At 41.2% G+C, this 19,041-nt stretch overlaps 1 protein-coding gene across 1 annotated transcript; it reads left to right on the top strand.

Annotated features, from left to right (window-relative positions):
* Positions 1 to 4,844: 4,844 nt before the first annotated feature.
* IL22 (interleukin 22) lies at positions 4,845 to 7,693 on the top strand. The gene is made up of 5 exons (XM_054022963.1): positions 4,845 to 5,078; positions 5,672 to 5,737; positions 5,833 to 5,976; positions 6,277 to 6,342; positions 7,565 to 7,693. The coding sequence occupies exons 1-5, from the start codon at positions 4,878 to 4,880 to the stop codon at positions 7,691 to 7,693; spliced, it is 606 nt and encodes a 201-aa protein (XP_053878938.1). The 5' UTR covers positions 4,845 to 4,877.
* The last annotated feature ends 11,348 nt before the right edge of the window (positions 7,694 to 19,041 follow it).

Here is a 19,041-nt window from a genome sequence, read left to right as displayed (position 1 = left end):
GCCTAGATGTGCTTTTTAGTTTTTTGTATGGGGTGTTTGCTAAGGCCTCAACTTTGTCCACTAGGGCTTGGACATTACTGTTCCTTACTAGATGCCCCAAATATTTCTTTTCCCATTTTCGCATCTTGCACTTCTTTGGGTTTATTGTTAGCTGGGCCTCCTGTAGGGCTTGAAGTATGACTGCTAGGTTCTGGAGGTGTGTGGGCCAGTCCAGATAACCACATTATCTAGTTAGGCCACGGCATAGTGATGGTGGGGCCATAACACTTGGTACATCAGCCTTTGAAAGGTGGCCAGAACCCCAGGCAACCCAAAGGGAATGGTAACAAATTGGAATAGGCCCACTGGGGTAGAAAAGATTTTTTTTTCAGCAGTTGGGAGTAAGGGGAATTTACCAATAGTCCTTAGTTAGATCTAATGTGATAAAGTGGGCTTGACTGAGGCGATCCAGCAGATCATTGACTTGGGGCATTGGATATGCATCAACGTCAAAAATGGCATTTATCTGACTGAAACACAAAATTGGACAGTTCCATCTGGCTTTGGTACCAAAACCATCAGACTACACAAGGGACTATGAAACTCCTCAGTTACTCCTAATCTTTACATTTCCTGGACTTCCTGAACTAACAGAGGTGTTATCCCTTCTGGTATTTGATATGACTTCCGAATGGGCTTGGCCCCAGCCCTCTGTGGATGTGGCAAGTCACCAGCAAGGTTTGTTCCTGTAGTGGGAAGAACACCTCCTTGTAAGCTCCCAGGAGCTTGTTTATTTGTCTTTTCCGCCCATTAGACAGCTCCTCCCCAAGTGACACGTCCTCTATCCCAGTTTTGGCCCTCTTAGGGAGCTGAGGCCCCAGATCCTCCTCTCCTCCTCCAGGTGGATGAAGGCTCTCCTTTACCCCTCCCCCGCCAGGCTTTTAATGCATTTACATGATAAATCTGCTTTTGTTTTTGCTGGTCTGGGCAATAAATTTTATAATCTATTGGTCCCACCCCATGGACCACATCGTACAGGCCCTGCCATTTGGCCGGAGCTTGCTGTATGAGTGGGGAGGGAGTAGGAACACTCAGTCTCCCAGAAATTATATTGTCGCATTTGGGTCTATTGGGCCTGAGAGAGAGAAGTTAGTTTGGGCCAAATGGCCTAAGCTTTCTAACCTTTCCCTCATTTGAATGACATATTGGAAGACAGTGGTAGAGTGGGTGGAGGTGAGCTTCCCAAAACTTCCTAACCAAGTCTAATCTTCCTCAAGGCTGTCTCCCATTAAAAAGCTCTAAAGGGGAGAAACTAGTGGAGGACTGTGGTACCTCTTGCACTGCAAAGAAATGATAGGGGAGCAGCTGTCTCTGGTCCCAGAAACTTATTTAACATATTTGCTAGACCATCTGTTTAGGGAAAGTAGATTGAGGTCCAGAGCGGTCATACTTTCAACAGTGCCCAAACTTGTTGGAACACCTGGGATATGAAATTCATCCCTTGATCAGTGATGACTTCTGATGGAAGGCCAACCCAGGAAAATGTTTGGAGTAGCTCTCACACTAGGGTGGAGGAAAAGGTGTTTCATAAAGGAATTGCCTCTAGATATTAGGTAATATAGACCACAAGTACCAAAATAAACTTGTGACCTTAGGTGCTCTTCTCTTATATCAATCCCCACCCCCTCAAAGGGGGTTCCAATGAGGGGAGGGGGATGTTGGGTGCCCAGTCCTGATCCTTTGAGGCTACTTTTTGGCAACCGAGGTATGATAAACAGAAATTGGCTACCTCTTTATACATCCCTGGCCAAAAGAATCAGGCCAACAATCTTTCTTGGGTTTTCACCTTACCCAGGTGTCCGATGGGAAGGGTATGGGGTAGTCATAGGAGCTCCTGACAGATGGGCTTGGGGACTAGGAGTTGATATCTGTGTTCTTTAGATTCTCTACTTCGTACAAAAAAAATCTCATCCCATAATTCAAAGCAGGGAAACTGATGAGATTCATGTTGAGTGGTAATCACCCTGTTGACTGTGGGTAGTTGGTTGTAACATTCCCAGAGTGTCTGGTTGTCGTGTTGAGTTGCCATAACATCAAGGGTGTCACTCAGGATGCTGTAGTCTAGGTTGTGAAGGGGCTCTGCAGTGTTCGTGGATGGGGGATAACCTACAAACAGTTGGGATGTTCCCTCCCCAGGGTCTACCCTTTGGGAAGGTTCTTCTCTAGGCTCCATGGAGTTGCCTGCAGCACAGGCCCAGGCTCGTCCTCCATCCAAGACTTCTTTTGCTGTTTTTCTGAGCCCTGGGACCTTCTTGAGACTTCAAAAAGATCAGATCGAGTGATGGGGAAATATGTCCTAGGCATCCTCAGGGGCAAGGGGTGTCTTTTCTTGCGTCTGAAGGGGGTCTGGGCTGGAGGGAACAGTTTCTTTTCGCAGGAGGGTCCAAAGATGTTCCCAGTTGCATTCCATGATCACTGGCCAGGGTAGGCAATCTGCCACTCCTGCCCAGAGGCGCCCTACCTGGTCTGCTTCCTACAAAATGACAGAAGCTGTTGGGTGCATATTGATTTCTCCATGGATGCAGGAATACTGGACGTATTGCTCTGGATCCAGGGCTTTGGGTAAGCCTAAATCCAGTTGAAGAAGATTTTGTTCATACCCCAAGTCTATCAATTCTTCCTTCATGTTTGGCCCTATTTTTATCAGGACCCTGAAGTACCTTGGGATCAGTTCTATTGATTGATTTGGATTCTCATCTACTTGACTGAAGAGGCATCCTATCTAGTCGCATTCCATCGTAGGGCATTCCCATTGAATGTGCCCAGTTGCCCACAGTTATAACATACCACTGGCCCTCTGCGGGAGGGCCATAGTAGTCTCTTGAAAGTCTGGGATCTTGGGGCCCCTGTTCCTGGTGGGGAGCTTGTGATGGGGTGGAAAGTTTCAGTCGCTCAAGGTGGACCAATACTGTGACACTTGCTAGGTTGGTAGGTTATCATCTCTCACCTCCGTTCTAAATGTGGCCAGCCAACAGGTAGACCAGCCTTCCCACTCCTTGCTAACTTGACCTCCAAGAACCAGTTAGTTGTCTTGACTGCCTCCACAGTGGATGTAGGGCAAAACCATCAAACCCAGGTTTGTACCAACATAGGGAGAACGTGCCGTTATTGTTCTAGGACAGGTGTTCTCAAACTGGGGGTTGGGACCCTTCAGGGGATTGTGAGGTTATTACATGGGGTGGTCGCGAGCTGTCAGCCTCCACCCAGAACCCCGCTTTGCCTCCAGCATTTATAATGGTGTTAAATATAGTAAAAGTGTTTTTAATTTATAAGGGGGGATCACACTCAGAGGCTTGCTATGTGAAAGGGGTCACTAGTACAAAAGTTTGAGAACCACTGTTCTAGGACAATATTGTTCATGAGCTCTGCCACTGCATTGGCTTCTGGGTTTAGCCATTGGGTAGCCAAATCCTCAAGCCCTCCCATCTTCTAATCCCCTCCATCCTTTTTCCAGCCCAGGACTATAATTAACCCATATTAAGTGCCCATCCCATCACAACATTATATTAAAAATAAAACATAATCTTAGTTAACTCTCCTTTCGCTCTTCCAGCTCATCTTGTCTTACCTGTGTCTGTCTTCTATGCCTCAGTTCCCCAGTGACTGTACATGGCAACAGCCCTGCATCTGCCTTGGATCCAATTACAGGGATAGCCCCCTGCACAGTTAGCTGCAGGATGGGGTCTTAATTTGCAAGCGCGGCAGGACATGGACTATCTCAATATTTGTTACTTGTGCACATTGTCGGTGCCTAATAAATAATAATAATAATACATTTTTCTTACCATTTGATTTTGGGTAATATTTACAAAAAGTTAAATTCCCCCTTAGCTTGCTGCCCTTCCCCCGCACCCCCATTATTTTAAACACAAAGTGAAGTATTTGTGCTCTGAAGACTCTGGTTTATCTGAATAGAATGAAGAACATGGAATTCATTTAGATAAACAGTTGTACAAATGTGAGGCCGTTCAGTGCAAATGATGCTCACTGTGGGACATGTTTCAGTTTTGGAAAATGAGGATTTGAGAGCAAAGGGGGGTCCAATAAATGAGGTCTTACTATATTGATTATATTTAGACCCTGATCTTTCAAAGAGAGCTGTGTGGACATAGGCGGAACTCCATCAATGTCAGTAGGGTTCTGGGCAGGTGCATGGACCCCAGCTCTTGGGGGCAGGGACAGCGTCTGACTGTGTATTTGTACAGCACTTAGCACAATAGGGCCCCAGTCTCCACTAATGCCTCTTGGTGCTACAATAATAAAAATAATAAATACGTATAAATGTAGAACGTATTTTGCAAAATTGAATCAAGACTAAAATCAAACTGCTGAGGGAGCTGATGTGTAATGATCAAGACAGAGGTCACAAAACCTGTCAACTTTACAATAAATAATTTTTTTCAAAATAACATCCCAGGTTCACATCTGTGTAACTTCACCAATACGTCAGGAAAAGCCCCTGTCTACCCCAACATTAAAAATGGGGTTACTTCTTATAAGAAACAGAAGAGTGCAAAGCCCTTGCGGTTGTGTTCTGTGTGGGTTTTGGTGGTGGTTATTCTCAGAAGAGGATGCTGGAAAGTAAGAGACTTGCTGATGTCATTTTTAATTCATCACCAGACACTGAGGAAAAAGATGCTGCTGGGTCTATATAAGATGCACCTAGACTCCTGCATAGCACAACAAGAATCCCAGCAAAGGTAAGATTTGAAGTCTACCTGGCTTTCTTGCTTTGTCTTACCCAGTCTCTCTCTCTGATGATGGCCGTCTTTCTTTTTCATCAGTGCAGAGTACTGTAGCTGTGACCCAGCTGAAACCACTACTTTGGATTTTAAGCCATGGTGTCCATACAGAACTGGATGAGGTGCTCCCCGGCATGGATCTTTTTCTGCTTCTGCTGTCTTCCTCTCCTTCTCCTGGCCCTCCCCATGCCTCCAAAAGGAGCAGGAGTTGCTCCTGCCAGTCACTCCTGCAGACTCAGAAAGATCAGCTTCCAGGAATCCTACATCAGGAATCGCACCTACACGTTGGCCAAACTGGTATAGTAACCTATCTATCTATTATGGTAGTACTTGAGTGCTCTCTCTCCTCTCCATGGGTCTCCCCTCCCATATTCCACTTTCTTTCTACCCCTGCCTCCCACCTCTACATGGACATGTACTTATGCTGCAGTGATGCTTTTAGAGGCAAGTATAGTATACTACCTGCTAAGTACATAGCTTTGTGAAACCACAACCCACTGTAACTCCCCCAGCGATCTGTGGAGGGATAACCCACTGGTGAAGCACAGCTTATTTCTAATGAACTGCTGTGCACTCAGCTAAATTTCTTCTGCTTTACCTGGGGCTGGCAAATTTTGAAACAAGAGTTTTCATTTCTCTCTCTCCCTCGCCCCATTCAAAGCTGGGCATGGACATGACTCTAGAAATAACTAGTAAGCTCCTCCTAAGAGTGTAACCTTCTACACACTTCTGACTCTCCCTCCTCCCCAGTAGGCTGAGCCTTCTCCATCTCACCAGGGTCCCCTCTGAGGTATAATCCCCGAATCCGGCAGCCGTCACTCAAAGCAGGGTGTCCCTTGTAGTGTCCGGCACTATTGTTGTAGAATGCTGACTTCCTTTCTACCTCTCAGGCTAGGATCTCGGACCAGGACACAGACAACAGGCTCATTGGACAGCAGCTGTACGTTAATGTCCAGGTGAGCTTTACATATGCTGCACACAGCCAGCTGCCTAAGCTGCATTTATTGGTCTGTTATTATATAGTGTGACCCTCCTACTTTGTGTTTTGCAGGAGACTAATCGCTGCTATGTGATGAAGAGGGTAATAGAGATCATAGTGAATGAAGTACTTCTCTCTGCACCCAGGAACCATTATCCACACATCCAGGAGGTGGCACAGTTCTTAGAAGCTCTGAGCAAAGAGCTAAGTGGCTGCGTAAGTATGGCACACTTGTATAGACCCTGGCTGTTTCCCATCTTCTCTCTCTTGCACCTTCTCGTCTCTTGTTCCCATCCTTTGTTCTGCTCTCAGGTGGCTTTTGAATTTCAAGTGTAGCCTTTGCAGTGTGCTGTAATGGCAAGGTGACCACCCACTGGGTGGTGAAATCAAAGGAAACCTCAGATCAAGATACCCAAATTTAGGTTTGTGAAATCAAGTAGATTAATAGAAAGGTGTGAAACAGAAAAACCGCACTGTCACACAGTCACCAACCAAACCCTGGCTTTTGTTTTTCAGAAATTCTCAGGACACAGAGAACATGTCGAAAAGAACCTGGAAGAAATGAAAGACAAAATGAAACAGGTACGTTTGTTTTAACAAGACCAGTGCCAGGCCCCCAAGTAGCTATTACAAATAACTTACTTGCTGATTTTAAGACCAACAGATTAATGAATTGGCAGTGATTTGCCAGGTCATTATTTTTCATTATTGTTCCAATGTCCCTGTTGAGCTTGATCCAAAGCCCACTGAAGTCAGTTGGGGTCTTTCTGTTAACTCCAATGAACTTTGGATCAGGCCCATTATCAGCGGTGACTAATGATGGAAAAAAACCCATTTATGTTGGCTCTTGTGTAATCCAAAACTATAAACAGTTTAATGCAGAAAAAAACCTAGTTGTGAAGCTAACCTTCTAAAGTGTGCAGAGATTATTTAAGGGGTGAGGGCTGCAGTGGTGATAGGGGGGCTAGGGACATTTTTACTCCTCCTTTATCTTGTTTAGTTAGATTGTAAGATTTTTGGCACAGAGATCATATCTTATCTACAGCCCAGATCCTGCAAGTGAATATTTTCACTGAAGTTAAGAGATTACTCACTTGCATGAAATTACTCCCATGTGTAAGCACTGGCAGGATTGGGGCCTGTGTTTGTTAATGGCGCTATGCAAGTATGTCCCTGAAATAGTAACCTGGACCTTATGTTCTTTATTGCCAAAACTGAGATTGTAATGATATGCAAACTGTAATAGAGAGAGCACCATGTGCACTTAATTAATTGATTAAATGTTACAGAAGTCACTGCAATTTTTAACCTTAAAAGAAAATAAATATATTTTTAGAACTTAAAAACTTCCTCCACCAACTATGGCGGAATTGTAGAGGAATCTAGTGCACAATCTGATCTCTTATTGGAAAGAGACTGTAGGCCGGACTGTTCAGCGAATTAGGCAATCAGCTAGGGACAACTTCCTCAGATGTCATATTAAAAGCATCATAAGGCCAAACCTCAGCACCGTTATGATGCTATTGTACGTTGTGTGATTTCTATGTTCACTTGATACATCTCTGGAGTAATTTAAAATGGAATTGGGCAAGGTCATGGAATATAGACTATAGGGAACAATCCAGCTTTGGCATGGTTTGGATTAGGTAGTTTACATCTTGAGGTCTACTGACATTAACAGAATTATTTGTAAGAGTAAAGTGAACAGGATTTAGCCCTATTTCTACGAAAATACTATATTCTAATCTAAATCTTTGGTGACATAATGAGATATTAAAGAATTTTTTTTTCTCTCTATATATAGTTGGGAGTTAGTGGAAAGAACAAAGCAATTGGGGAGCTGGATTTGCTCTTTGATTACATGGAAAATGCATGCACTGAAGCACCGAAGAGAATTGCTACTAGTAAGGGAGGAAACAAGAAGAAAAACTGAAAGAACCTCCAGGAAACCACTGCTATGATTCAAACCATTTATCTATTAAGAAGAAGCACCTATAGGAGTGGTAGTTATTTAACAGTGCCAAACATTTCAACTTTAACCAAGTGCTTAAGTATTTTGTTGATTGGGGCCTATGTGCACAAGCAAAAGTGGCTATTTTGAAAGCTATGCAGTGATGATGCATGCCTGCATCTTTCCCAATATCTTTAACTTGAAAATCTTTCTAGGAAATTTTGCCGTCTTTGTTAAATTGATCCTTCTCTAGAAAACAAATATTTCAGGTTCTTTTAACAAAAAGTATTGACAATCTTTTAATATTTAATGCTAATTTATTGAACAGCAATAATTATACAGTGCATTTATTTATATAAATTAATAGTGTGAATTTATTTATAAAAATGTACCAGAGGCTTTTACATGAAATATGATATAACTTAACAGCTGTTACTATAATATTTATAGAATGATACATTTGAAAGAGCTGCTTATTTGATATCTCTTTCATTGTTATTTATTATAATAAATACTTTGATTTTCCAAATATTGAAGTTTCACAAGGCTTTCCTTTCTAACTCAAACACTTGCACATGCAGGAAGATGCTGCATGGCCGACGGTCTACTGGCCTCACAGTGCACCATCATGGGGGATGCAAGGTCAAGGTCTGGGACATGCTTCTCCTTCTGTAGTGAGCATTCAAAGGAACAGTGCAGGGCCTCAGAGGGGCAACTTTGCATTTTCCCTATGCGGGGTCAGGCAGGTGGAACCAGATCAGCCCCGGATGGTCACTGCAGCCGTGAGTAATAGACAGAGTAAAGGAATGCCCAATGCTCAGGAGTCCTGTGTACAGGATTCGGGCATGAAACGGGTGTAGCTAACTCTGCACCTCCCTTGTGCCAAGTGCAATTCATCCCTCCCTGCCCTCTTATCAGCTCCACTGGTTATAGCCCAGTGATGAATTCCCACCTGCCCTTTTGTAATAGATTCACACTGGTGAAGGGACATTAATGTCAGTGGAGTTATTCCTGGTTTACACTAGTCGAAGTGAGAGGGAACTCAGGTTCCTGAGGCTGGTCACTCACTGCCTGAGCTGGCAGGGTCCCCCGGAGGACATAAAGGGAATATTTTGTGTTGCCTGCTGGTGAGCCTTTGTGGGTGACCCAGGTATAGCCCATTCTTTGTCGGGCCCTGATTTTTTTTTATTAATTGTAATATTTATTTATATAGCTTTAAAATAATAAAGATGCCTGTCAAGGCTGATTCCCCACTCTGGCACTCCGAAGGTGGGGGTCCGCAAGGATTTAAAAAAATTAATACTGGCCACTCCAGGCTGGTATTAAACTCCCAAGGTCACAGCTTCTCTCTGACTTTAGATGGATAGATTCTGCCACTACTCAAGTGCAACCCCCTTCCCCCCCTTTGAGAACCCAGGAAGGAACACTTGGGAATTTCTTCCTGTGGGGTACCCTCAAGCCCTTTCACCCTCCCCTTCCTGGGAAGAGCTGAGGAAAAAAACAAAGGAAATCAGCTGTTGCCACCAGCTAATTAAACAACATATGCACAAACCTCTTAGGGACACAAAAATCCAATCCTATTCTTATAAAAAGGTAAATTTTATTAAACCCAAAAAGAAAGGAAATACATTTGGAACTTAAACTTTTTGCTAGATCTTAAAAGAAACAATTACAAAAATTAAGCATCAAGATAGCTCTCTTAAGGTTCTGCTTAAAGGTTACAAGCAAAACAAAAGCATCTGGGATTAGCACAGAGGAGTCCACAGGCCAATAAGAAATAAAAAATCTAATCGCGTCTTCCTAGACATTCCCTGATTACTTACATATTTGGGGTTTCAGATAAGTAGGGTTGAGGTATGATTTGATGCTTTTTCATACCTGGTTTTAAAGTTTTTTACAGCATAGCTCCAGCCCTGTCCTGCTCTGTCCCCTCTCTCCAGACAACAACAACAAACAAAGGGAAGTTTTTTTCCCAATTTTAAAAAGTTCTAGCCCTCCCATTGGCTCTTTTGGTCAGGTGCCCACTCCCTTCCTTTTACCTAGCCAGGGAGACTTTTTAACCCTTTACAGGTAAAGCAAGCAGAGAAGAGTCAGCAAGAGGGACTTTATAGCTAACTGGCTGGCTGGGTGTCCATAAAAGGGAGCTATCCCTCCCCCCCCTTCATTTGTCACAATGCCTATCCCAGGTTCTAGGCACTGTACCATAATTAATGGTATAAATGGAATAAACACAATTATTTTAAACCTCAGCCAAATTGAAAGTTGTTCCATAGGAACTCGGTTGGCCAGCCAGCCAGTCACTGGTCCTCTGCATCACTGTGGGATGCATTTCCTCAGCTGTCTCCAGACGGCCTCTCAAACAGCCGTCTTTTGCAGCATACCCTCAAAGTCACCACACTTGAGCTCTTTTGGACTGGGTGAGCAATAGGCAGTCTGCCCTCTCTAAAAGAGGCCTTGACAATCTTCACACATAAGGGACCCAGTACTTCCCCACTGCCTTTCATCAGCCAGAAAAGACATGGATTCCCTGGATCCAAAGCACAGTTGTGGGATGACGTTCTCCCAACAACTGAGGAGCATCGTTGGCCGAACTCTAGCAGAGAAGACAAGTCTTTTGTCCCCTCAAGAGTGTGCACTGTGACCACTGAAGAAGAAAACCTATCCCTAATGTGATCAGTCTTGTTAGCAAAATAGTAAACAATGTCCTCTCAACGGGAAGATCTCAGACCAGCTACTGAGCTGAGATAGCCTGGTAAATCTGAACTATCTACCACCTACAATGAACTTGCTGACTGAGATTTTGTAGATGCTATGGTGGAGGAAAAGAACTTTTTTTTGCCCTCTACCTAGAGTCACAGCAACAGAGTTCCTAAAAGATCTGCATGTTGGAACCAATCAGCCTTGGCATGAGACGTCTACTCTTGTCACTCCAGATATCTTCCCTCTTGCTTCATTTGTCACAGATCATCCATAAACTAGGGTGACCTGGGAGAGAAAGGTGTGGGGGGGAAGAGGCACCTCAGAATACAGAGCGAACAGACTTGCTTATTTGCTTATAGATAATTACAAAGCAGGTGAACTTCTGGACTTCACATAGCAGAGATAGTGAAGCCAAAGCTTGGAGAGCAGTTTCCACATCCTGCTGAGTAAGTAATGGCGACAGCCTAACTATCGCTTAGTCACAGTAATCACAGGGTTTCTCAATGGTGACATTTCCATGCTTCACAAGTGACCCAGAATCAATAAGAGCACTGACATGTCTAGTATCTGCTGTTGCTGGATGCAAAATCTGGACAATAGAAAGGTGAAAATATCCATAGGGGCCGCCCAAAAACGGTTCTATCATGTCAGCTTGTGGCTTTGAGATACAAGTAGTCGCCCAAGTCCAGATCTGAATAAGCCAGAGGGTGAGCTGAAAAAGCATAAATCTTCCCCGTGGGGTTCCCTAGCAATAGATACCTAGGACCTGATATTTCTCTTACTCACTTCAGTGTAACTTAGGCGTCAGTAGATTTACAACCTGTATAAAACTGGTTTAACTGAGAGGAGAATCAGGCCCCTAGAGTGAGCTAATATTGGCGCAGAGGTTACAATCAATCCCAGGTCTATGAATGATGCTGTCATGAGAAAGATTATAAATATGCAAAAGAATAAAGCCTGGAATACAACCCTGAGGGGTTGTACAGTTTAAAGGACATCTACCCAACAACATGCCACATATGCAAATATAAGTTTGAAAATAACATAGCATCCCTAAGATTCCTGACCATAATTCAAGAAAATCGAATAATGTAGCTAATAAGCCACATGTGTAGGATAGGTAAATGGTGTAATTGAAACTATGGTAGGGGTGGTAATAGTTCTGTGTCTGTAATACATAGCTATCAATTTACACATTTGTAATATATTTCTCCCTGTGTGTGGATTGTTTGTTAACATGTAACTTCAGAGATAGTCAAATGAGAGTGGCTTTGGCCAATGAGGCATATTCGTCACTAACAAAAGTATTAAGCACTGTAGAAGTTATGTAAATCAGAGGAATCTGTCTACTTTTAACACTAGGTACCAATCCTCAGGGGAAATGCACAGATTTTGGTTTCCTTACTGTTAACAGGAATATATTGATGAATGTTTTTAAAAAGAAAAGTATTCCTATCCCTTACCACCTCCAGGGAGAAAATAAAAAATATCTTGAAAACAACCATCCACTTACCTTCAGCAAAAATAACCCAACAGCCCACCCAAATAAATAAACAAAAGTAGTCTTTAAACTAATGGCTCTCAACCAGCGGCCCACGGGCTGCTTGTGGCCCGATCAGCACACAGCTGCGGCCCATGTGACATCTGCACGGCTCTACTGTTAGTATATATATTGTGTGGATGTGGCCCACATAACGCAGAGAGAGCTGCATATGTGGCCCACAATGGTAAATAGGTTGAGAACCATTGCTTAAACATATCATCACCATTTAAGGGGCAGGATTAAATACTGGCAGAATCGGGCCTGTTTTCTTTGTAGAAATTGAGGTATGAACACGTGGCAAGTGTTTTGAAACCAAAAATCACTCCCTGTTTTACTGAAACCATGTCAGATTGAAATACTGTAAAGAAATTGAGTGCAAAATTATATTTGAGTGTTGCCCCACTTAAAACTTTAGGGTATCCTTGTCTAAGAGAACCTGTGAGACTCTAGGATGGAAATCTGAGCCCCAGTTTCAGAATGACTGAATGCGAGATGATGTTGTTTCCTGAGAATTGCAAAGTTGCATTAATAAAAAAAAAAAATCTACCATTTTAGCTTAGTTAGCTCTCCAACAAGAAGCAGTTTCCTACCTGCAAGTGCACATGGCTCATTCAGTCTTGAAAATGTGCAGGGAGCCCGCTCATTTATTTGTGATAAATTATGAAAGCTAGTCAGGTTTTTTGTGACTAGTCTATTCTTGAAGTTTCTGGATTTGGTTTTCATTACTCATTGATATATATGAGTTGTATCAAACTACTCAGGTCCTCAAGAGCCCATTCCTGATCCCACTGACATTAGTGACAAAATTCCCACCGATTTCAAAGGGTGCAAGCTCAGGTTCTTAATCGGTGTTTATACTGACTGAATTATACTGCAATATTAGCAACATTTTAATACATTTGTTAAAGTGGAAGTGAAGAATCAATGCTGTCTTATGGGAGCTGTGCTCCAAAAACTGCCATTATTGACGATTCCCTGGACTTATTATAGAACTAGAGTTATTATAGAATTCACTAATGTTAAGATTATATACAGATTTCCATTATAATACCTGATTGTCATTTGTTCCTAACTTTCCAAACTCTCCATCCTTCATCTTTGGTAAACTTTTCTCACAGGTTTGAGTAAAACCTCACCTTTCATTTTGGAGTGAGGTCAGTGGTTTTTCAAACCTTACTATATTGTGAACCCTTGCACGATACGAGAGAAAAAATTGCAGCCTGCCCCTCACTCTGTGCCCAAACTCAAGGATAGTGGTTCTAAACCCCAGGCTGAGAATCCCTGAGTTAGGTAATTGCACTTTCACAGCCTCATTTTGCACATTGATAACTCAAAAATGGCTGAACTCTGAGGATTCCCACATTGCATGTGGCTCTTTCCCAGTGAAGAATAGTTGCTTTACTAAGTGCAACATTTACAAACAATATAATACATATATAGATGTTCACCTTTAACATTCACACAAGTGAAGTGCAAGATTCTACTATTTCTGGTAGTGGTAAATAAAACCAGTTGTGCAACTCCACGATGATAAGGGTTCACGTGCGTCTAAGTGGTGCACTTGAAATCCGGGGTGATGCACAAAGCTTACTGGCACATCTCCCTGGTGGGGCAGCTAAGGGTGTGAGGGAGTTTTTGCTACATGGAGACCTGCCTAGAAGGAAGCAGTCTGAGATGGTCAACTCATTTTGTATCTCGCAGTGATGCGTTGGTCATATGGTAATGACTTTTGGACACTTCAACTATGAATCTGAGGCTATGTCTACACTACAGCTTATAAAGCAACAGAGGGTCCTGTGGCACCTTTGAGACTAACAGAAGTACTGGGAGTATAAGCTTTCGTGGGTAAGAACCTCACTTCTTCAGAAGTCTTGCCACAGGACCCTCTGTTGCTTTTTACAGATTCAGACTAACACGGCTACCCCTCTGATACTACAGCTTATGTTGGCAAAATGTATGTTGCTCAGGGGGGTGAATATTCCATCCCCCTGAGCGACATAAGTTATGCTGGCATAAGTGCTAGTGTGCACAATGCTCCCAGTGACATAGCTACTGCTGCAGTTTGAGAGTGGATTAATTATATCGATGGGAGAGCTCTCGCTCTTCAGCATAGGGTGGCTACACGAGAGATGGTACAGCAGCGCAGCTGCACCGGTACACCTGTGCTGCCGTAAGCCCTCTAGTGTAGACATAGCCTAAATAAAATCAGTTACTTTGGCCTTGATCCTGCAGACGTGCACACATGCTTAACTTTACTGACATGAATAGTTCCACTGACTCCAATGGGACTGCTTACTTGTATAAGTGTTGGCAGATGAAAAGCTTTACATATTGTTATTGATTTTTACTTTAAGACATCTTAGCAGCAACACTGTGAATTCATATTTCCCCTGTAGATATTTCTTACGTTTTCCATTGCTATTTTAAAATTAGTAACAGAACATCCCCTGCAAACATCCTCTCATACTGGTGACCCAGTAACATTGAAAATGCATATCAATTTTAAAATTTACATTTTATGTGAGAAAAGCCAGTGAAGAGTCTTTTAAAATAGGGTTTTTGTAGCAACTCACCCCTTCCATATTTTTGAAAAGCAGAGAAGCAATCTGAATTTTTGCTTGTGACTGTTAGGTTTATTAGGTAACCTCATTATCTAAACCAAGATAAGGGAGAAGTTGCAGATTTATAAATTATCTCCCTGTCTTTGCTGTGTGGTTACAGGAATATGAAATAAATGCGATGTTATCATGCAGTGGTGACAGATTAGCAAGAACAAGCCTCAGTAGGTTCAAAATTTTGGATAAACATCTAAAAGCCAGATGCTTATCGGGAACTCATTGAACGTATTGAAATTGTTTGGTTGAAAAAAACAGGCTGGAAATCTTGTGAGGACATCTTTCTTGTGAGATTTTCAGAACTTCCAAATTTGGATCAAGGGAGATGCAGGGGAAGAAACACCTTCCTTGAGGGATTGTGGAGAGCTACAAAAGGATCTCACAAAACTGGGTGACTGGGCAACAGAATGGCAGATGAAATTCAATGGTGATAAATGCAAAGTCATACACACTGGAAAACATAATCCCACGTATACATATAAAATGCTGAGGTCTAAATCAGCTGTTACCATGCAAGAAAGATCTTGGAGTCATTGTGGATAGTTCTCTGAAAACATCCACTCAATGTGCTGCGGCAGTCAAAAAAGCGAACAGAATGTTGGGAATCATTAAGAAAGGGATAGATAATAAGGCAGAAAATATCATATTGCCTCTCTGTAAATCCATGGGACACCCAGATCTTGAATACTGCGTGCAGATGTCATTGCCCCATCTCAAAAAAGATATAGTAGAATTGGAAAAAGTTCAGAAAAGGGCAACAAAAATGATTAGGGGTGTGGAACAGCTTCTGTATGAGAAGAGATTAGTAAGACTGGGACTTTTCAGCTTGGAAAAGAGACGACTAAGGGGGGATATGATTGAATATAAAATCATGACTGGTGTGGAGAAAGTAAATAAGGAAGTGTTATTTACTTCTTCTCATAACACAAGAACTAGGGACCACCAAATGAAATTAATAGGCAGCAGGTTTAAAACAAATAAAAGGAAGTATTTCTTCACACAATGCACAGTCAACCTGTGGAACTCTTTGCCAGAGGATGTTGTGAAGGTCAAGACTATAACAGGGTTCAAAAAAGCGCTAGACAAATTCATGGAGGATAGATTCCTCAATGGCTATTTAGCCATGATGGGCAGCCATGGTATCCCTAGCCTCTGTTTGCCAGAAGCTGAGAATGGGTGACAGGGGATGGATCACTTGATGATTACCTGTTCTGTTCATTCCCTCTGGGTACGTGGTACTGGTCCCTGTCGGAAGACAGGATACTGGGCTAGATGGACCTTTGCTCTGACCCAGTATGGCTGTTCTTATGTTCTTATCGTTAACTTTGGTCATGTGAGTAAGGTTAAGTGCATGCAACTATGTTTGCTGAATTGGTGCCTAAAGCTCTAATTGGAACACGTATCAAAGATAACTTGCTTGTTTGCTGTAAATTAAAATTCACTAAAAACTTCATTACCTCTACAAATATTTAGATTTGGGAGCATTTCTGAATTTAGTGTTGCTAAGAGCTCTGAGTTAAAGTTTCAACTTTTAAAATTTAATTGGTTGCAATTGACCCTCTTTTAAACATACTAAAAGTGTGTTATATATGTTTTAAAACATCTTCTATTTTGTAAAATACTTCTGCTGTAACTAGAAATATTATACTCATTTTCACAACAGCATATCACAAAGATCAGATAATTAGGCCTGGAAATGCATAAGCCATCTGCAGTTAAATGAAAATAATATTTAACTTTTTTCCTGATATTGCTAAAACAACACTCAATTAATGCAACAAATATTATCTTTATCATCTGAATTATATTCTCTGGGGTTTTAGACATTAGTGTTATTATTGTAAACTATATTTAATTCAAAATAAGTGATTTTTTTTCTATTATAATGCAAAGTCTCTAATTGTATTAGTTTAATAAATAATAGTACTTCTTATAGGTGATGAACTGGATACAGCTCAATGTTCCCTCTAATTTTTGACAGGCCATGTGCACAAAACATTTCTTCTGTGCAAATTTTTGACAGGCCGTGTGCGCAAAAAGTTCCTTCTGTGCAAATTTTTGTGTGCACGGAGTTTCGCCATATGTGTGGTGTTTAGGATTTGTGTGCGTGCGCACACTCGCACAGCTTAGAGGGAACAGTAATACAGCTGTTGAAAGATCTGATGCAGTCTTGCTATCTAAATATCAATAATGCCTTGTGATGCTTTATTTTTCTATAAACTTTTAGGCCTTATTTTTTAGTTCACTCTCTTATGTATAAATGATAGCTAAAAAAAGCCCAGTTTTTCAACTACATTTAACTGTTTCTATGGTGCTCATTTTTGTGCACTGGTCTTGTTGAATTTTATATACTTTTTAAAAATCAGTATCTTTTTTGTGACTCATCATTCAATTCCTGTATTTTGTCTTTTGAAAGAACAAGGACATGTAATTAAAGGTTAATTAAAATAAATGAACTCTATCAGGCAAAAATATGTAAGATCAGAGAAAGAAAGTCATTTCCCAAATAATGAGATTCCCTAAGACTTGCAGCTAACAAAGAAAAGAAAGGAATACCCCTAGTGAGAAATGGAGAAGACAGAGGAGATAATCATAAAGAATGGTTAACCACAAAATAGAGAGAAGATTCTAGAATAGGTTGTGGGATGTTTGTAATGCTTTGAACCTTCACGTGTAGGTGCTGGAAGCACACTAAAAATGTTTGTTTTCAGCAACCAAAACCAGACACATTTCAGTCCAAAATACAAAACTAACCAAAACTTGTTTTGGTTGTCAGCAACCAGAAAGTGATTTTTGGTTGGCTTCAGATTGTTGATTTTTTTAATGAAAATGAACATTTCCCATAGCAATTTCTGTTTGATTGAAAAAAGCCATTCTGCGTTGAAAAAACATTTCAACCAAACAAAAAATTCTACCAGCTGTAATGATTTTTCTCAGGGCAGTTTCTGTCATCTGTTTTTCACCTGCCCAGTATATCAGTTCCAGCACTTTCTCTAATATCTGGCTATGTCTCTCAAGTTTCCCTATATATTTATATATATACAAAATAAGGTATCACTGTAGTTTCAGGAGATTTCAGAAATTATATTATTTATTATTTCAGAAATTATATTGCAAAATTTCTTCCTTGATAAAGTTTGTATTAAGAATGATACTGTCTTTTCTAAAAGTTAAGTCTATCCTACTCACCACTGTAATGTTGATTTCTCCATCCCCTGAAGTCTTTGCAGGATTGGGGCTTTAGTCAATGGAAGGTCATAGTTTTTTAGCTCATCTCTCAGTTCATCTCAGCCAGTACCCCTCCTATGGATCCCCTGCCGGAGCTTGGAAGGTTTCCTGGTGAACCTTGGACGAGGGAGCGAAGTGGAAAAAAAGTCAGATTAAGAAATGGATGAAAAAATAGAGCAGAGAGTGGGCAGAGTGGAAAACAAATTCAGATAAACATTGTGAGAAATGGGGCAAAGAGGGGGAGGCAGAAAGAGAACATTTCTAATTAAAAATAGGTAGTGTTTATCGTCTTACTTCTAGCTACTGTAAGGATTCTTCTATCACTGATACACACCCAGGCTTCCATTTAGCTCTCTGTTAACGGTAATAAACTTTTTGAAAACCTTCTTGAGATTACAAGAGAAAAAAGCTTCACAGATTGGAGCTAGTGAAGAACATCCGTTCATTTAGTAAGAAAATAAGAGCTAGGAATAGTATTATGTCTATTGGTGGAAGTTCAGTATTGATGTCTTTGGTGGCAGGGTAATCACACAGAGTAACTCGGCATTGGGCTTTTATTAATAAGAATTTGGTGGCATAGAAATAATAATGCTCCATGAGGAGTTTAGAATCATTGTAGTTAATTGAGTTGATGATGAGACTAGCATGCCAACACTTGAATACTATATTTCCTGTGCCCTAATTGATTTACCTAAACAAACATTTATTCAGCAGCTGTCAAGAGTATGGACAGTAAAATCAGTATAAGTGGGTGTAGTTCTTAGCCTGTAACAAGGAACTTAATTTTCAAAAGTGACTAGTGATTTTGGATGCCTCCGTTTTTCGATGTGCAACTTTAAATATTTTAAAGGGGCCCGATTTTCAAAAAGCGCTGATCCCCAGCTTCTGAAATGTAGACCCTTCTCAGGCATCCAGAATTGGACACCAGAAATTACTAGTCACTTTTGAAAATTTAAGTTTTTATCTTTGTATGATCGTGAAAGGGAAGGAGACTGATAACAGATGCACAATAGGAAAGTTTTAATGTTTGTGCATTGGAAATTTCAAACTGGAATCTGAATATAACCTGTAGACTGACTAAGAAGTCTTATTGATCAGAGATATTCTGATCAGATGATTGAGGTAAAATTTACAGTAATTTGAAAGAAATCTGTTGACAATCAGCTGTTTTACTAAAAGGCAAATGAAAACAGATCAGTTGATTAAGGTTAAAAAGATTAGACTCTCTGACCAATTGAATCATT

The sequence above is a fragment of the Malaclemys terrapin genome, chromosome 1 (assembly GCF_027887155.1).
Source record: "Malaclemys terrapin pileata isolate rMalTer1 chromosome 1, rMalTer1.hap1, whole genome shotgun sequence".
Lineage (NCBI taxonomy): Eukaryota > Metazoa > Chordata > Testudines > Emydidae > Malaclemys > Malaclemys terrapin.
This window is presented reverse-complemented; position numbering and strand designations above follow the sequence as displayed.

Excerpts from the sequence above, each read along its gene's own strand:
- IL22 (XM_054022963.1), top strand. The coding sequence starts at position 4,878 with ATGGTGTCCATACAGAACTGGATGAGGTGCTCCCCGGCATGGATCTTT. Across the intron at positions 5,079-5,671 it reads CCTACACGTTGGCCAAACTG|GCTAGGATCTCGGACCAGGA; the intron begins GTATAGTAACCT and ends TCTACCTCTCAG. Across the intron at positions 5,977-6,276 it reads GCAAAGAGCTAAGTGGCTGC|AAATTCTCAGGACACAGAGA; the intron begins GTAAGTATGGCA and ends TTTGTTTTTCAG.